Source organism: Heptranchias perlo, chromosome 30 (genome assembly GCF_035084215.1).
Source record: "Heptranchias perlo isolate sHepPer1 chromosome 30, sHepPer1.hap1, whole genome shotgun sequence".
NCBI classification, from domain to species: domain Eukaryota; kingdom Metazoa; phylum Chordata; class Chondrichthyes; order Hexanchiformes; family Hexanchidae; genus Heptranchias; species Heptranchias perlo.
Genome location: NC_090354.1, coordinates 1,656,815 through 1,674,303, shown reverse-complemented (window position 1 = coordinate 1,674,303; position 17,489 = coordinate 1,656,815). Strand labels below are relative to the sequence as shown.

The following is a 17,489-nucleotide window of genomic DNA, read 5'->3' as shown; positions in this document are numbered from 1 at the left end:
CATGGGAATCGGGGGGAAAACTCTCCAGTGGCTGGAGTCATACCTGAAACAAAGGAAGATGGTAGTGGTTGTTGGAGGCCAATCATCTCAGCCCCAGGGCATTGCTGCAGGAGTTCCTCAGGGCAGTGTCCTAGGCCCAACCATCTTCAGCTGCTTCATCAATGACCTTCCCTCCATCATAAGGTCAGAAATGGGGATGTTCGCTGATGACTGCACAGTGTTCAGTTCCATTCGCAACCCCTCAGATAATGAAGCAGTCCGAGCCCGCATGCAGCAAGACCTGGACAACATCCAGGCTTGGGCTCATAAGTGGCAAGTAACATTCGCGCCAGATAAGTGCCAGGCAATGACCATCTCCAACAAGAGAAAGTCTAACCACCTCCCCTTGACATTCAACGGCATTACCATCGCCGAATCCCCCACCATCAACATCCTGGGGGTCACCATTGACCAGAAACTGAACTGGACCAGCCATATAAATACTGTGGCTACGAGAGCAGGTCAGAGGCTGGGTATTCTGTGGCGAGTGACTCACCTCCTGACTCCCCAAAGCCTTTCCACCATCTACAAGGCACAAGTCAGGAGTGTGATGGAATACTCTCCACTGGCTGGATAAGTGCAGCTCCAACAACACTCAAGAAGCTCGACACCATCCAGGACAAAGCAGCCCGCTTGATTGGCACCCCATCCACCACCCTAAACATTCACTCCCTTCATCACCGGCGCACTGTGGCTGCAGTGTGTACCATCCACAGGATGCACTGCAGCAACTCGCCAAGGCTTCTTCGACAGCACCTCCCAAACCCGCGACCTCTACCACCTAGAAGGACAAGAGCAGCAGGCACATGGGAACAACACCACCTGCACGTTCCCCTCCAAGTCACACACCATCCCGACTTGGAAATATATCGCCGTTCCTTCATCGTCGCTGGGTCAAAATCCTGGAACTCCCTTCCTAACAGCACTGTGGGAGAACCGTCACCACACGGACTGCAGCGGTTCAAGAAGGCGGCTCACCACCACCTTCTCAAGGGCAATTAGGGATGGGCAATAAATGCCGGCCTCGCCAGCGACGCCCACATCCCATGAACGAATAAATAAAAAAGTATCCAATCCCCTCCTTTACCCACCCACTCCCGGCTAATTGCTGTTGCTGACGGTTTGATGCTCTCGGCCAACAGGTGACTGTAAACACTCAGGTACGGAGAGGCCGGGTTATCAAGGTCAGAAAAACCATCAGGAAATAACTGGCTTTCTTCCTCTGTTGCTTAGATTCTTTCAGGTTGTTTCAACAGAATATTTAAGGCACTCGGTGGAAGAGAAGAGGTTAATCCTGAGACCGAGCTAAGTTAAAGTTTAAATTAAGTTAAATCAAAACTGCAGGACAAAGCGACACGGGAACAAACTGGGAAAAGTTATTTTCAGGATTGGTGTCGGAAGTGCCTCAGTGCACGGAGTGATTAATCTGGACCCGGGAGGGGGAATGGAGGCAAAATCTCTGGTCATTTGAGGCTGTGATGGGGGTTTGTGGGTCCCCATGGCAGCACAAGCTGGATGAGGTCCTTCCACCTGCCTCTCCTCCTTCAAACCCTCCTCACCCAACGAGAATATCTCCTTTTTTTGGCTTGGTGTCCATTTTTGTCCGATTTCGCCTTGGGACGTTTTTCCATGTTAAAGGCAATTTATAAATTTGTAAATTGTTGTGTGAAGGATTGGAAGGAACAAACGCCAATGGAAACCAAGAATCAATGCCTTCAGGAGAGGAGAGGAGAGGAGAGCATTTCCAAACAAAGGGAGGTGGTCTTGCTGGAGAACAACTCCCTCAGGGGATTGGTTAGTGTCTGGCCCTCGGCGGGTGGGGGGAAGTGCAGGGACTATGGTGAGATTAACATCTCATGAGAAAGTGAAACCTCATGACCGATTTCCTTTCGCAGAACTCACTCCAGTTCCCTGAAGGGTCTTCAGAAGCACAGACTGCATGTTGTGTCTCAGGTAACACCACAATCTTCAGAGTTCAGATCCGACCACAGCAGCTCACACCCCCTCTGCCTTCCCGTAAATTCTCTCTCTCCTGGGTAAGGACAGCCCCACTAGTGAAAGCCAGAATCACGATAACCTTTACTCAATGCAAGCTTGTGGTATCAGACCACTGTTGAAAAACCACCAAGACTGGTAGCTTGTTCTGTATGCAACCAGCCATAACTAAGGGTAAAGAACCAGAGAATGAGAGGATAGCAGCCCCTGTATATTAAACAGAGAACAGCAAGCAAAATGGGTGTGAATCGTTCCCTTTTACCCACTGTGTGCTGAACATGTACAGGAGCTGACACTGAGACACACACGGGCCGTACAGTCCCAGACGGGTGTGAATCGTTCCCTTTTACCCACTGTGTGCTGTACATGTACAGGAGCTGACACTGAGACACACACGGGCCGTACAGTCCCAGACGGGTGTGAATCGTTCCCTTTTACCCACTGTGTACTGTACATGTACAGGAGCTGACACTGAGACACACACGGGCCGTACAGTCCCAGACGGGTGTGGATCGTTCCCTTTTACCCACTGTGTACTGTACATGTACAGGAGCTGACACTGAGACACACACGGGGCCGTACAGTCCCAGACGGGTGTGGATCGTTCCCTTTTACCCCCTGTGTGCTGTACATGTACAGGAGCTGACACTGAGACACACACGGGCCGTACAGTCCCAGACGGGTGTGGATCGTTCCCCTTTTACCCCCTGTGTGCTGTACATGTACAGGAGCTGACACTGAGACACACACGGGCCGTACAGTCCCAGACGGGTGTGGATCGTTCCCCTTTTACCCCCTGTGTGCTGTACATGTACAGGAGCTGACACTGAGACACACACGGGCCGTACAGTCCCAGACGGGTGTGGATCGTTCCCCTTTTACCCCCTGTGTACTGTACATGTACAGGAGCTGACACTGAGACACACATGGGCCGTACAGTCCCAGACGGGTGTGGATCGTTCCCCTTTTACCCCCTGTGTGCTGTACATGTACAGGAGCTGACACTGAGACACACACGGGGCCGTACAGTCCCAGACGGGAGTGAATCGTTCCCCTTTTACCCCCTGTGTACTGTACATGTACAGGAGCTGACACTGAGACACACACGGGCCGTACAGTCCCAGACGGGTGTGAATCGTTCCCCTTTTACCCCCTGTGTGCTGTACATGTACAGGAGCTGACACTGAGACACACACGGGGCCGTACAGTCCCAGACGGGTGTGGATCGTTCCCCTTTTACCCCCTGTGTGCTACACCTCTACTGCAGCTGGACATCTCCTAACACCTGTCTTTTTGACGATGCTTTGGTCTCTCCCCTGCAAAGCAGGCTGAACTTTCTCTACATGAGAGGCACTAGGAGCTGGAGCTCTGTGTCTTCACACCAAGGGGCCTGACACCAGGTCCAGTCCCATACAGTGTAAAGCCCCTCAGCGGACAAAGGACAGCTCCCCACAGAGAGGGGGCTGAGACACTGGGCAGTGAGTAAAGCTGTGTTGTGACCGCAGTGTTTGGGAAGAGTTGGGTAACCATTGCTCTGCAGAATGAGGTCAGCATGTTGGCGTTTGTTCACCCTGTAGCTCAGAGAATGAGTGAAAGTGAAACTGGTTTCAGGTTCGACTTTAGTCCCTGCACCATGCAAGATGTGGAGAGGCCCAGAATTCAATCCGACCTCCCAATGGACTGGACTAATCAGGAAGGTGCTTTTGAGGGAATGAAACATCTCTGGAAGGATTTTACATAGAATGGGCAGCACAGAAACAGGCCATTCGGCCCAACAGTGCCAGTGTTTATGCTCCACACAAGCCTCCTCCCGCCCATCTTCATCTCACCCAATCAGAGTGGTGATTTGAGGTTTCAGTGAGGAGGTTTGGGGGTTCAGTGAGGTGATTTGGGGGTTCTGTGGGAAGCCGACACAGCGATTGTCATCAGACTATTCAACTGTAGAGGGCATCACAGCCCTGCCCGATCCTGACCTCACTCCAAGTCCAGACGCAGATTCCTTCCAGCAGTGATGACCAGACAGAGATCAGGAGCAGGAACCCTGGCTGCTGCCCCTAACCAGACCAGGTTACTGGGACAATTGCAGCCCCCTCACTGCCTCCCCAGGGGAGATGGGCACAGACTGGGGATGGGCTGAATGGCTCAGTGCCGCACAGTTTCCGAGTGCCAGCCAGACCTCACCTGCTGCTCTCGAATTCCTTGCTGTCTTTCTCCTTCTCGTGGCTCTGGGTGTCTCCACTGTTATGATGTTTTCGGACAATTCTCATGCCTCCCGCTTTGACTGGGGGAGAAAGACATTTAAAGGACAATTAGTGTAAGGCACAAACAACAGGAAACACTAAAATCTTCTCCTTTAGTCAATGAGGTTCATGCTCCCAAACATTAGGCCCCTGTCCTGCTATTTAAACGGTAGAGACTCACTGAAAAACACAAGACACAAAATGACTCAGTTCAATATTCAGATTATCACAGACATTCCCTCTTGAGTTCTCCAAATTACACAGAATTTACAGCACAGCAACAGGCCATTTGGCCCATCTGGCCTATGCTGGTGTTTATACTGCACATGAGCCTCCTCCCACTCTAATTCCCTCTTCCCACCCTGCCCCCATAATCCCTCTCCCTCGTGTATGGATCAAACCTCCGTTTAAATAAATCACTGCTCTCTGCTCCAAACACTCATGACAGCGAGTTCCACATTCTCACCACTCACTCTCTGTGTAAAGAAATTACTCCGAAATTCTTCATTTGATCTGTTAGTGACTCACTTGTCCTGGCCGCCCACACAAGTGGAAAAAATTTCTCCACATCCACCCAATCGAGCCCCTTCAGAATTTTAAAGACCCCAATCAGGTCACCCCTCAGCCTATTCTTTTCGAGGGAAAAGAGTCCCAGCCTGTTCAGTCTCCCCAGATAGTTGGATCCTTTCCATTCTGATAACATTGGTCGCAGACTCATTCTCTCTTCCAAACAAACACTGCCGACTCCATTCACTGTTTGCAGTGCCCAGCGTGGATGGTGCGATATAAATAGACAGGTAATTGTTTAGCCTGCACGCCAGGGTGCACCAGCAGCCCTGCCTTGTAATCCCCCTCACAATCTATACTGCCCGATCCCCCTCTCAATCTATACTGCCCGAACCCCCTCGCAATCCATACTGCCCGATCCCCCTCGCAATCTATACTGCCCGATCCCCCTCGCAATCCATACTGCCCGATCCCCCTCTCAATCTATATTGCCCGATCCCCCTCGCAATCTATACTGCCCGATCCCCCTCGCAATCTATACTGCCCGATCCCCCTCGCAATCTATACTGCCCGAACCCCCTCGCAATCCATACTGCCCGATCCCCCTCACAATCTATACTGCCCGATCCCCCTCACAATTCATACTGCCCGATCCCCCTCGCAATCTATACTGCCCGTTCCCCCTCGCAATCTATACTGCCCGAACCCCCTCGCAATCTATACTCCCCGATCCCCCTCGCAATCTATACTGCCCGATCCCCCTCGCAATCTATACTGCCCGTTCCCCCTCGCAATCTATACTGCCCGATCCCCCTCTCAATCTATACTGCCCGTTCCCCCTCGCAATCTATACTGCCCGTTCCCCCTCGCAATCTATACTGCCCGTTCCCCCTCGCAATCTGTACTGCCCGATCCCCCTCGCAATCTATTCTGCCCGAACCCCCTCGCAATCTATACTGCCCGATCCCCCTCGCAATCTATACTGCCCGATCCCCCTTGCAATCTATACTGCCCGATCCCCCTCGCAATCTATACTGTCCGAACCCCCTCTCAATCTATACTGCCCGAAACCGCTCGCAATCTATACTGCCCGATCCCCCTCCCAATCTATACTGCCCGAACTCCCTCACAATCTATACTGCCCGAACCCCCTCGCAATCTATACTGCCCGATCCCCCTCGCAATCTATACTGCCCGAACCCCCTCACAATCTATACTGTCCGATCCCCCTCGCAATCTATACTGCCCGATCCCCCTCACAATCTGTACTGCCCGATCCCCCTCGCAATCTATACTGCCCGAACTCCCTCGCAATCTATACTGCCCGACCCCCTCTCAATCTGTACTGCCCGATCCCCCTCGCAATCTATACTGCCCGATCCCCCTCGCAATCTATTCTGCCCGAACCCCCTCGCAATCTATACTGCCCGATCCCCCTCGCAATCTGTACTGCCCGATCCCCCTCGCAATCTATACTGCCCGATCCCCCTCGCAATCTATACTGCCCGATCCCCCTCGCAATCTATACTGCCCGAACCCCCTCGCAATCTATACTGCCCGAACCCCCTCGCAATCTATACTGCCCGAACCCCCTCTCAATCTATACTGCCCGATCCCCCTCGCAATCTATACTGCCTGATCCCCCTTGCAATCTATACTGCCCGATCCCCCTCCCAATCTATACTGCCCGAACCCCCTCGCAATCTATACTGCCCGATCCCCCTCGCAATCTATACTGCCCGTTCCCCCTCGCAATCTATACTGCCCGAACCCCCTCGCAATCTATACTCCCCGATCCCCCTCGCAATCTATACTGCCCGATCCCCCTCGCAATCTATACTGCCCGTTCCCCCTCGCAATCTATACTGCCCGATCCCCCTCTCAATCTATACTGCCCGTTCCCCCTCGCAATCTATACTGCCCGTTCCCCCTCGCAATCTATACTGCCCGTTCCCCCTCGCAATCTGTACTGCCCGATCCCCCTCGCAATCTATTCTGCCCGAACCCCCTCGCAATCTATACTGCCCGATCCCCCTCGCAATCTATACTGCCTGATCCCCCTTGCAATCTATACTGCCCGATCCCCCTCGCAATCTATACTGTCCGAACCCCCTCTCAATCTATACTGCCCGAAACCGCTCGCAATCTATACTGCCCGATCCCCCTCCCAATCTATACTGCCCGAACTCCCTCACAATCTATACTGCCCGAACCCCCTCGCAATCTATACTGCCCGATCCCCCTCGCAATCTATACTGCCCGAACCCCCTCACAATCTATACTGCCCGATCCCCCTCGCAATCTATACTGCCCGATCCCCCTCACAATCTGTACTGCCCGATCCCCCTCGCAATCTATACTGCCCGAACTCCCTCGCAATCTATACTGCCCGACCCCCTCTCAATCTGTACTGCCCGATCCCCCTCGCAATCTATACTGCCCGATCCCCCTCGCAATCTATTCTGCCCGAACCCCCTCGCAATCTATACTGCCCGATCCCCCTCGCAATCTGTACTGCCCGATCCCCCTCGCAATCTATACTGCCCGATCCCCCTCGCAATCTATACTGCCCGATCCCCCTCGCAATCTATACTGCCCGAACCCCCTCGCAATCTATACTGCCCGAACCCCCTCGCAATCTATACTGCCCGAACCCCCTCTCAATCTATACTGCCCGATCCCCCTCGCAATCTATACTGCCTGATCCCCCTTGCAATCTATACTGCCCGATCCCCCTCCCAATCTATACTGCCCGAACCCCCTCGCAATCTATACTGCCCGATCCCCCTCGCAATCTATACTGCCCGAACCCCCTCGCAATCTATACTGCCCGATCCCCCTCGCAATCTATACTGCCCGAACCCTCTCACAATCTATACTGCCCGATCCCCCTCGCAATCTATACTGCCCGATCCCCCTCGCAATCTGTACTGCCCGATCCCCCTCGCAATCTATACTGCCCGATCCCCCTCTCAATCTATACTGCCCGAACCCCCTCGCAATCTATACTGCCCGAACCCCCTCGCAATCTATACTGCCCGATCCCCCTCGCAATCTATTCTGCCCGAACCCCCTCGCAATCTATACTGCCCGACCCCCTCTCAATCTATACTGCCCGACCCCCCCTCTCAATCTATACTGCCCGAACCCCCTCGCAATCTATACTGCCCGAACCCCCTCGCAATCTATACTGCCCGACCCCCCTCGCAATCTATATTGCCCGAACCCCCTCGCAATCTATACTGCCCGATCCCCCTCGCAATCTATACTGCCCGAACCCCCTCACAATCTATACTGCCCGATCCCCCTCGCAATCTATACTGCCCGATCCCCCTCGCAATCTATACTGCCCGATCTCCCTCGCAATCTATACTGCCCGATCCCCCTCGCAATCTATACTGCCCGATCCCCCTCGCAATCTATACTGCCCGATCCCCCTCGCAATCTATACTGCCCGATCCCCCTCGCAATCTATTCTGCCCGAACCCCCTCGCAATCTATACTGCCCGATCCCCCTCGCAATCTATACTGCCCGATCCCCCTCGCAATCTATACTGCCCGAACCCCCTCTCAATCTATACTGCCCAATCCCCCTCGCAATCTATACTGCCCGATCCCCCTCTCAATCTATTCTGCCCGAACCCCCTCGCAATCTATACTGCCCGAACCCGCTCACAATCTATACTGCCCGAACCCTCTCTCAATCTATACTGCCCGATCCCCCTCGCAATCTATACTGCCTGATCCCCCTTGCAATCTATACTGCCCGATCCCCCTCCCAATCTATACTGCCCGAACCCCCTCGCAATCTATACTGCCCGATCCCCCTCGCAATCTATACTGCCCGAACCCCCTCGCAATCTATACTGCCCGATCCCCCTCGCAATCTATACTGCCCGAACCCTCTCACAATCTATACTGCCCGATCCCCCTCGCAATCTATACTGCCCGATCCCCCTCGCAATCTATACTGTCCGAACCCCCTCTCAATCTATACTGCCCGAAACCCCTCGCAATCTATACTGCCCGATCCCCCTCCCAATCTATACTGCCCGAACTCCCTCACAATCTATACTGCCCGAACCCCCTCGCAATCTATACTGCCTGATCCCCCTCGCAATCTATACTGCCCGAACCCCCTCACAATCTGTACTGCCCGATCCCCCTCGCAATCTATACTGCCCGAACTCCATCGCAATCTATACTGCCCGACCCCCTCTCAATCTGTACTGCCCGATCCCCCTCGCAATCTATACTGCCCGATCCCCCTCGCAATCTATTCTGCCCGAACCCCCTCGCAATCTATACTGCCCGATCCCCCTCGCAATCTGTACTGCCCGATCCCCCTCGCAATCTATACTGCCCGATCCCCCTCGCAATCTATACTGCCCGATCCCCCTCGCAATCTATACTGCCCGAACCCCCTCGCAATCTATACTGCCCGATCCCCCTCGCAATCTATACTGCCCGAACCCCCTCGCAATCTATACTGCCCGAACCCCCTCGCAATCTATACTGCCCGAACCCCCTCGCAATCTATACTGCCCGATCCCCCTCGCAATCTATACTGCCCGAACCCCCTCGCAATCTATACTGCCCGACCCCCTCTCAATCTATACTGCCCGACCCCCCCTCTCAATCTATACTGCCCGAACCCCCTCGCAATCTATACTGCCCGATCCCACTCGCAATCTATACTGCCCGACCCCCCTCGCAATCTATATTGCCCGAACCCCCTCGCAATCTATACTGCCCGATCCCCCTCGCAATCTATACTGCCCGAACCCCCTCGCAATCTATACTGCCCGATCCCCCTCGCAATCTATACTGCCCGATCCCCCTCGCAATCTATACTGCCCGATCTCCCTCGCAATCTATACTGCCCGATCCCCCTCGCAATCTATACTGCCCGATCCCCCTCGCAATCTATACTGCCCGATCCCCCTCGCAATCTATACTGCCCGATCCCCCTCGCAATCTATTCTGCCCGAACCCCCTCGCAATCTATACTGCCCGATCCCCCTCGCAATCTATACTGCCCGATCCCCCTCGCAATCTATACTGCCCGAACCCCCTCTCAATCTATACTGCCCAATCCCCCTCGCAATCTATACTGCCCGATCCCCCTCTCAATCTATTCTGCCCGAACCCCCTCGCAATCTATACTGCCCGAACCCGCTCACAATCTATACTGCCCGAACCCTCTCTCAATCTATACTGCCCGATCCCCCTCGCAATCTATACTGCCCGAACCCCCTCACAATCTATACTGCCCGAACCCCCTCTCAATCTATACTGCCCGATCCCCCTCGCAATCTATACTGCCCAAACCCCCTCGCAATCTATACTCCCCGATCCCCCTCGCAATCTATACTGCCCGATCCCCCTCGCAATCTATACTCCCCGATCCCCCTCGCAATCTATACTGCCCGATCCCCCTCACAATCTATACTGCCCGAACTCCCTCGCAATCTATACTGCCCAAACCCCCTCGCAATCTAAACTGCCCGATCCCCCTCGCAATCTATACTGCCCGATCCCCCTCGCAATCTATACTCCCCGATCCCCCTCGCAATCTATACTGCCCGATCCCCCTCGCAATCTATACTGCCCGATCCCCCTCGCAATCTATTCTGCCCGAACCCCCTCGCAATCTATACTGCCCGATCCCCCTCGCAATCTATACTGCCCGATCCCCCTCGCAATCTATACTGCCCGAACCCCCTCTCAATCTATACTGCCCGATCCCCCTCGCAATCTATACTGCCCGATCCCCCTCTCAATCTATTCTGCCCGAACCCCCTCGCAATCTATACTGCCCGATCCCCCTCTCAATCTATACTGCCCGAACCCCCTCACAATCTATACTGCCCGAACCCCCTCTCAATCTATACTGCCCGATCCCCCTCGCAATCTATACTGCCCGAACTCCCTCGCAATCCATACTGCCCGATCCCCCTCGCAATCTATACTGCCCAAACCCCCTCGCAATCTATACTCCCCGATCCCCCTCGCAATCTATACTGCCCGATCCCCCTCGCAATCTATACTGACCGAACTCCCTCGCAATCTATACTGCCCGATCCCCCTCGCAATCTATTCTGCCCGTTCCCCCTCGCAATCTATACTGCCCAAACCCCCTCGCAATCTATACTGCCCGATCCCCCTCGCAATCTATTCTGCCCGAACCCCCTCGCAATCTATACTGCCCAATCCCCCTCGCAATCTATACTGCCCGATCCCCCTCTCAATCTATTCTGCCCGAACCCCCTCGCAATCTATACTGCCCGAACCCCCTCTCAATCTATACTGCCCGATCCCCCTCTCAATCTATACTGCCCGAACCCCCTCACAATCTATACTGCCCGAACCCCCTCTCAATCTGTACTGCCCGATCCCCCTCTCAATCTATACTGCCCGAACCCCCTCACAATCTATACTGCCCGAACTCCCTCGCAATCTATACTGCCCGATCCCCCTCGCAATCTATACTGCCCAAACCCCCTCGCAATCTATACTGCCCGATCCCCCTCGCAATCTATACTGCCCGAACCCCCTCACAATCTATACTGCCCAAACCCCCTCGCAATCTATACTCCCCGATCCCCCTCGCAATCTATACTGCCCGATCCCCCTCGCAATCTATACTGCCCGAACTCCCTCGCAATCTATACTGCCCGATCCCCCTCTCAATCTATACTGCCCGAACCCCCTCTCAATCTATACTGCCCGATCCCACTCGCAATCTATACTGCCCGATCCCCCTCGCAATCTATACTGCCCGAACTCCCTCGCAATCTATACTGCCCGATCCCCCTCTCAATCTATACTGCCCGAACCCCCTCTCAATCTATACTGTCCGAACCCCCTCGCAATCTATACTGCCTGAACCCCCTCTCAATCTATACTGCCCGAACTCCCTCGCAATCTATACTGCCCGATCCCCCTCTCAATCTATACTGCCCGATCCCCCTCGCAACAGCCTTCTCTGTGGACCCCTGACTTTTAATTTTAGAAAAACTGGTGACCGATGATTTGTCAAATATCAATAGGGGAAAACCAGGAACCAATGAATGGAGCATCAAAATATATTGCCCGCGTTAAGTTTTCTGGGCTGATTCGGGGTTTCCTCCCGCTTTGCGGGGGGGGGGCAGTTCCCATCTGAATTACCCACATCTTGCTTTAAACCCTCAGACCCCGAGTGAATATCGGCAGCTGAACTCTGTTGGGGAACAAGTATCAGCGTCAGAAGCAACTCATGGAGATTCTGATTGATGAAGGAGGTCGTTCTGGGGCTTTGATTGGTTGGAAAATCAGCCTGCTTTCAGCCAATGAAAACCAACTTCGAAAAAAAAAATCTCCAAATGGAGACTGTGGATAATGAAATGGTTTAAAACCGAAAAGGGAAGCCTTTTATAGAAAACTTTAAAAGTACACGCTGCCTGCAGTTGGCTCCCCCCAGCCTCACTCTCACAGGTCAGTCACAACATCAACTGTTTGTAATGAAGCCAATTTGGGGCTGAGGGGAGTGACAGCACGGGGGGAAGGTAATAGAAAGAAAGGAACAGGGAAAGCAGTGATGACAGGACAAGCAGAGGTAAAGAGTCTAACTTTTTTTTTAATGTTTAACATTTATTTAGTAGTTTAGGGGTCTAAACCCCTCACTTCCTGTTTGTGTAGATTTATTACTGTAATGTTAGGGTTTGTTTCAGTGTCTCTGTGCATGATCTGAAAACAAGCAAAACCAGTCCAGCCCAGGGAGACTGGAATTTCCCTAAAATCCAAACAAAGTTCCATAAAATACACAAAAAGCTCACCAGCAGTTGAAGGAGACAAAGCCAGGTAATATTACAGATTGGAAGCTTCACCACAACACTGGGCATGTCAGCAATCTGAGGGTTAAGAAAAATTTCTCCAGACTTAATCTTCATTTTGAGTGTTGAGCTGCTCATGTTCTAATGAGTGAGAGCTGGATTCTGATCTTGTTTTCAACAAACCTTAGCCAGACAGCAAAACCGTCTTTTAGCTTCATCATGTGGGGCTCGTGTGTCTTCAACCTTTACAAACATTTCAACACCTTCATCAGCTCTCCTCTAATGTAAAGAGCCCCAGTTTCTCCGGTCACTCCTCATAACTAAAGCCTCTCATCCCTGTGATCCTCTCAGTGAATCTCTCCTGCCCTTGCACCGTGGCCTTGATGTCCTTCCTAAGGTAAAGGGCCCCAAAAATCTGGTCACAATTTTCTAACTGCCGCCTAACTAATAATTTGTGAAGGTTTGACACGACCGCTGGGATTCTATTGCCTCTATTTATAAAACCAAGGAACCTATGTTTTATTTTACAGTTTTATCAATTTACCCTCCTTGTTTTGTTAACTTGTCCAACTTTTAAAGATTTGTGAATCTGATCCCCTCGGTCTCTGCTCCTTTACTGCTTTTAAAGTTTTACCATTTAGTATCTATTTCCTCTCCTCTTATTCATCCTCCTAAAAGGCATCACCTCACATTTCTCTGCATTATTTTTCATCTGACATCTATCTCCCAATCTACTAACCTCTCTGTGCCCCCCTGAAGTCACTTACAGGCCTCTTCACACTTAATGATTCTCCCGATTTTAGTGCCATAAATACATTTTGATGTTAGAACATAAGAACATAAGAACATAAGAAATTGGAGCAGGAGTAGGCCAATCGGCCCCTCGAGCCTGCTCCGCCATTCAATAAGATCATGGCTGATCTGATCCCAACCACAAATCTAAAGAACACAAGAAGTCGGAGCCCTTTATACCCAAGTCCAAACGATTTCTATACATTGAGAAGATGACTAGTCCCAACACTGACCCCTGGGGACTCCAGTGTTTCATATCCCCTTCAGTCTGAAAGGCACCCATTACTGAGCACTCCTGGTGCTGCCAATCGCCAACTTCCTATTGTTGTGTTATGTTTGTTACATCGTCCCCTCCACAAATCTTCACACGTTCCTTGTTATCTCAGAAAAGAAACTTAGAAGCTCCTAAAACCAGTACAACCAAACTGGAACTTGGAGTCAGCGAGAATCAGTCGCACCAGCACAGAGACACCTCCCTCCCCTCTCCCCGTGTCCCCCGAGGACTCCGTGCGAGTCGCAGTCAGTTGAAGCCGGGCGTGTGTTTTAACACCCTGTAGATTGTAGGAGGGAGGGAAGGAGTTTCAGTTTTGAGGTCCTGGGAAAGAATGAGTTCGAATAAGTGACTATATGGCGATTAACATAGGGTGGGGGAAGAGTGTTTAGGACAGGTGGTTTGGAGCTTAGAAGAACAAGAGAATTGACCAGGGTAGGGTTACAGAGAGAGAGAGAGACAGAGAACATGGCTGTGATGGGGCAACAGGTTGGAGACTAGAAGTGAGAAGGATTGTCCACAAACCCTCCTAGTATTTTGCTCAGGAGTGAGGGGGGGGTTAAGGGGAGTGTCTCGGGTGCAAGTGTTTAGAGTCAGGCCAGAACTCCTGAATGTTACAAAGCTGATGTTTTCCTGTTTAAAAAGGTAGAAACAGCTGTAAACAGACCTCTCGTGTAGGTGAGGTCACGACTTCCTGATGCATCTTACACCAACCTGGGCAGGGAGATTTCAACACAGATCTCTCCGTGGTAGAACTGGCTCAGTTTTGGTCCAAAGCTGTTGCCCATGGAACAGCTAACAAGTGCAAAAAACAAACTAATCTTTCATAAAGGGATATTTCCCTCCGATTCCTTCCCCTCCGCTCTTGAAGGTGCTGATTCTCGCTGGGAAGTTCCACTTGCAATGGAAATCCCACCAGCATCGCATCCAAGAGACCAGTCTGTGATCCTAGACTATTCGACTATGGGGGGGAAGAGCATAACAGCTGAACCCAATCCTCTCACCACCTGATGCCACAAACATGTGCTTTGCAGCAGAAGGTTCTCTCTCTCTCTCCCTCCCCCTCCTCCCCCCCGGGGCCTGATGTGATTTGAAGCTCCCCCCTGCCCTGGCTCAGATCAGCTAACTCAGAACAGACCAGGGATTAACCCCGAGACCTTCCTGCAGTGCGAGGCTCAATACTCAACCGTGCAGTGCATCCGCAGGGCAGCAGACTCTGCAAGGATTGGAAAATCATTGGGGTAGAAATTGGAATGTGTTGTGCCTGTTTTTCAGGCATAAAACGGGCGTAACGGTGACGAGTTTAGCTGTGCGACAGCCTGCACGAGTGTTTGGGGCCCTGCTAAATTCACTGGAACCTTCTTCAGGTGACTCTGGACCTACATTGGCTCCCGGTCCGGGAACACCTCGATTTTAAAATTCTCATCCTTGTTTTCAGTACTTCCATGACCCTCGCCCCTCCCTCTCTCTGTAACCTCCTCCAGCCCTACAACCCTCCGAGATCTCTGTGCTCCTCCAATTCTGGCCTCTTGGGCATCACTGATTTTCATCATTCCACCATTGGCGGCCGTGCCTTCAGCTGCCTGGGGCTTAAGCTCTGGAATTCCCTCCCTAAACCTCTCCGCCTCTCTCTCCTCCTTTAAGACGCTCCTTAAAACCTACCTCTTTGACCGAGCTTTTGGTCACCTGTCCTAATATCTCTTTATGTGGCTTGGTGTCAAATTTTGTCTGATTTATGCTCTTGTGAAGCGCCTTGGGACGTTTTACTATATTAACGGCGCTATATAAATGCAAGTTGTTGTTGTAATCTCTGGTGGTCACCTAAAGCAGGCATTAGGTCTCTTGCACAAGGCAACGAGAGGTCGAAGGCCTGTTTTAGGGCCCCGTTGCCAAATTGGGCTGCCCAGAGCGGAGTGGGCGTTGGGCATACTCCCCAGGGGATGCGGCCTAGCAAGTGACTGACACCAAATAGGTACCTGATTGTTTATTTTAGTGGCTTGATGTGGAGACGGGAGGGGCAGGAATGCACTCCTGGGGGGCCTCTGTTGGCCAGCCCGCGTCCACACCCCAGTAATTACCTGAGGGCCTCTGTGAGTGAGGCAAGCAACCCGAACTTGATCGATAAGCAATGGCCGAGTTGCCTGTGGAGGGCGACAGACACCAGCAGCTTGCTCAAATTATTCAAATGAGGACATGAGGCCCAATTTCAGGTGATCCTCAGGCCTCCCGGTTTGGGCGCCTGCTTTCTGAGAGCCTTTGGTTTCATGCCCAAGAACAGGCCTTAACGAACTTCTACCCCATTTTTAAAGACATTATATTCAAACAGAAATACAGCTCTGCACCTGTTCTAGGAATATCAAATCAGGAGGAGGCCATTCAGCCCCTCGAGCCTGTTCCGCAATTCAGTTAGATCATTGACGATCTGTATCTTAACTCCATTTACCCGCCTTGGTTCCATATCCCTCGATACCCTCACCCAACAAAAATCTATCCATCTCAGTCTTGAAAGCTCCAATTGACCCCCAGCATCCACAGCTTTTTTGGGGGAGAGAGTTCCAGATTCCCACTCTCCTTTGTGTGAAGAAATGCTTCCTGACATCTCCCCTGAATGGCCTGGCTCTAATTTTAAGGTTCTGCCCCCTTGTTCTGGACTCTCCCCCACCAGAAGGAATAGTTTCTCTCTATCGACCCTATCAAATCTTTAATCATCTTAAACACCTCAATTAGATCACCCCTTAATTGCCTATACTCGAAGGAATACAAGACCTCAGAATTTAACCCTTTTAGCCCTGGTCTCATTCTGGTGAATCTGTGCTGCACCCCCTCCGAGGCCAATATATCCTTCCCGAGGTGCGGTGCCCAGAACTGAACACAGTATCTCCCAGTGGGGTCTAACCAGAGATTTATATAAACTATAACATAACATCCACCCCTCTGTATTCCAGCCCCCTCGAGATAAGACATTATCGTGTGGGGGAGGGGTGTAACAGCCCGAGTGCCAGCAGACTGCACCATGCGATGAGTTATCGGCTATGCCTCTGATTTTGTGGGCTGGGTCTAAACAGAAGCCAGAGCTCCTCCACTGGGAGGGAGGGACAGGCAGAGATAGAATCACCTCCCATCTCTGCACCCCCGTGTGAAGCTCAGAGACGCAGCCCATCAGAGCACATCGATCAGCAGCTCGTGCTGGTCCCGTCTCAGAACAGGAGAAAACAGCTTACACAGAATGTACAGCACAGAAACAGGCCATTCGGCCCAACTGGACCATGCTGGCATTTATGCTCCACACGAGCCTCCTCCCTCCCTACTTCATCTCACCCTATCAGCATATCCTTCTATTCCTTTCTCCCTCATGTGTTTATCCAGCTTCCCCTTAAATGCATCTACACTATTCACCTCAACTACTCCTTGTGGTAGCGAGTTCCACATTCTCACCACTCTCTGGGGAAAGAAGTTTCTCCTGAATTCCCTATTGGATTTATTAGTGACTATCTTATATTTATGGCCCCTAGTTTTGGTCTGTCCCACAAGTGGAAACATTTTCTCTATGTTTACCCTATCAAACCCTTTCATAATCTTAACGACCTCTATCAGGTCACCCCTCAGTCTTCTCTTTTCTAGAGCAAAGAGCCCCAGCCTGTTCAGCCTTTCCTGATAGTTGTAACCTTCTCAGTTCTGGTATCATCCTTGTGAATCTTTTTTGTAACCTCGCCAGTGCCTTTATATCCTTTCTATAATATGGAGACAAGAAGTGTGATCTAGCCAAGGTTCTATACAAGTTTAACATAACTTCCCTGCTTTTCATAAGAACATAAGAAATAGGAGCAGGAG

At 51.8% G+C, this 17,489-nt stretch overlaps 1 protein-coding gene across 1 annotated transcript in view; it reads right to left on the bottom strand.

Moving 5' to 3' along the window:
- The window catches only part of LOC137300226 (death-associated protein 1 homolog), a 28,809-nt gene that overhangs the window by 10,137 nt on the left and 1,183 nt on the right, over positions 1-17,489 (bottom strand). The window contains exon 2 of the mRNA XM_067969324.1: positions 4,216-4,315. Within this exon, the coding sequence (XP_067825425.1) occupies positions 4,216-4,315 (100 nt within the window). The remainder of the gene's footprint in view (positions 1-4,215; positions 4,316-17,489) is intronic.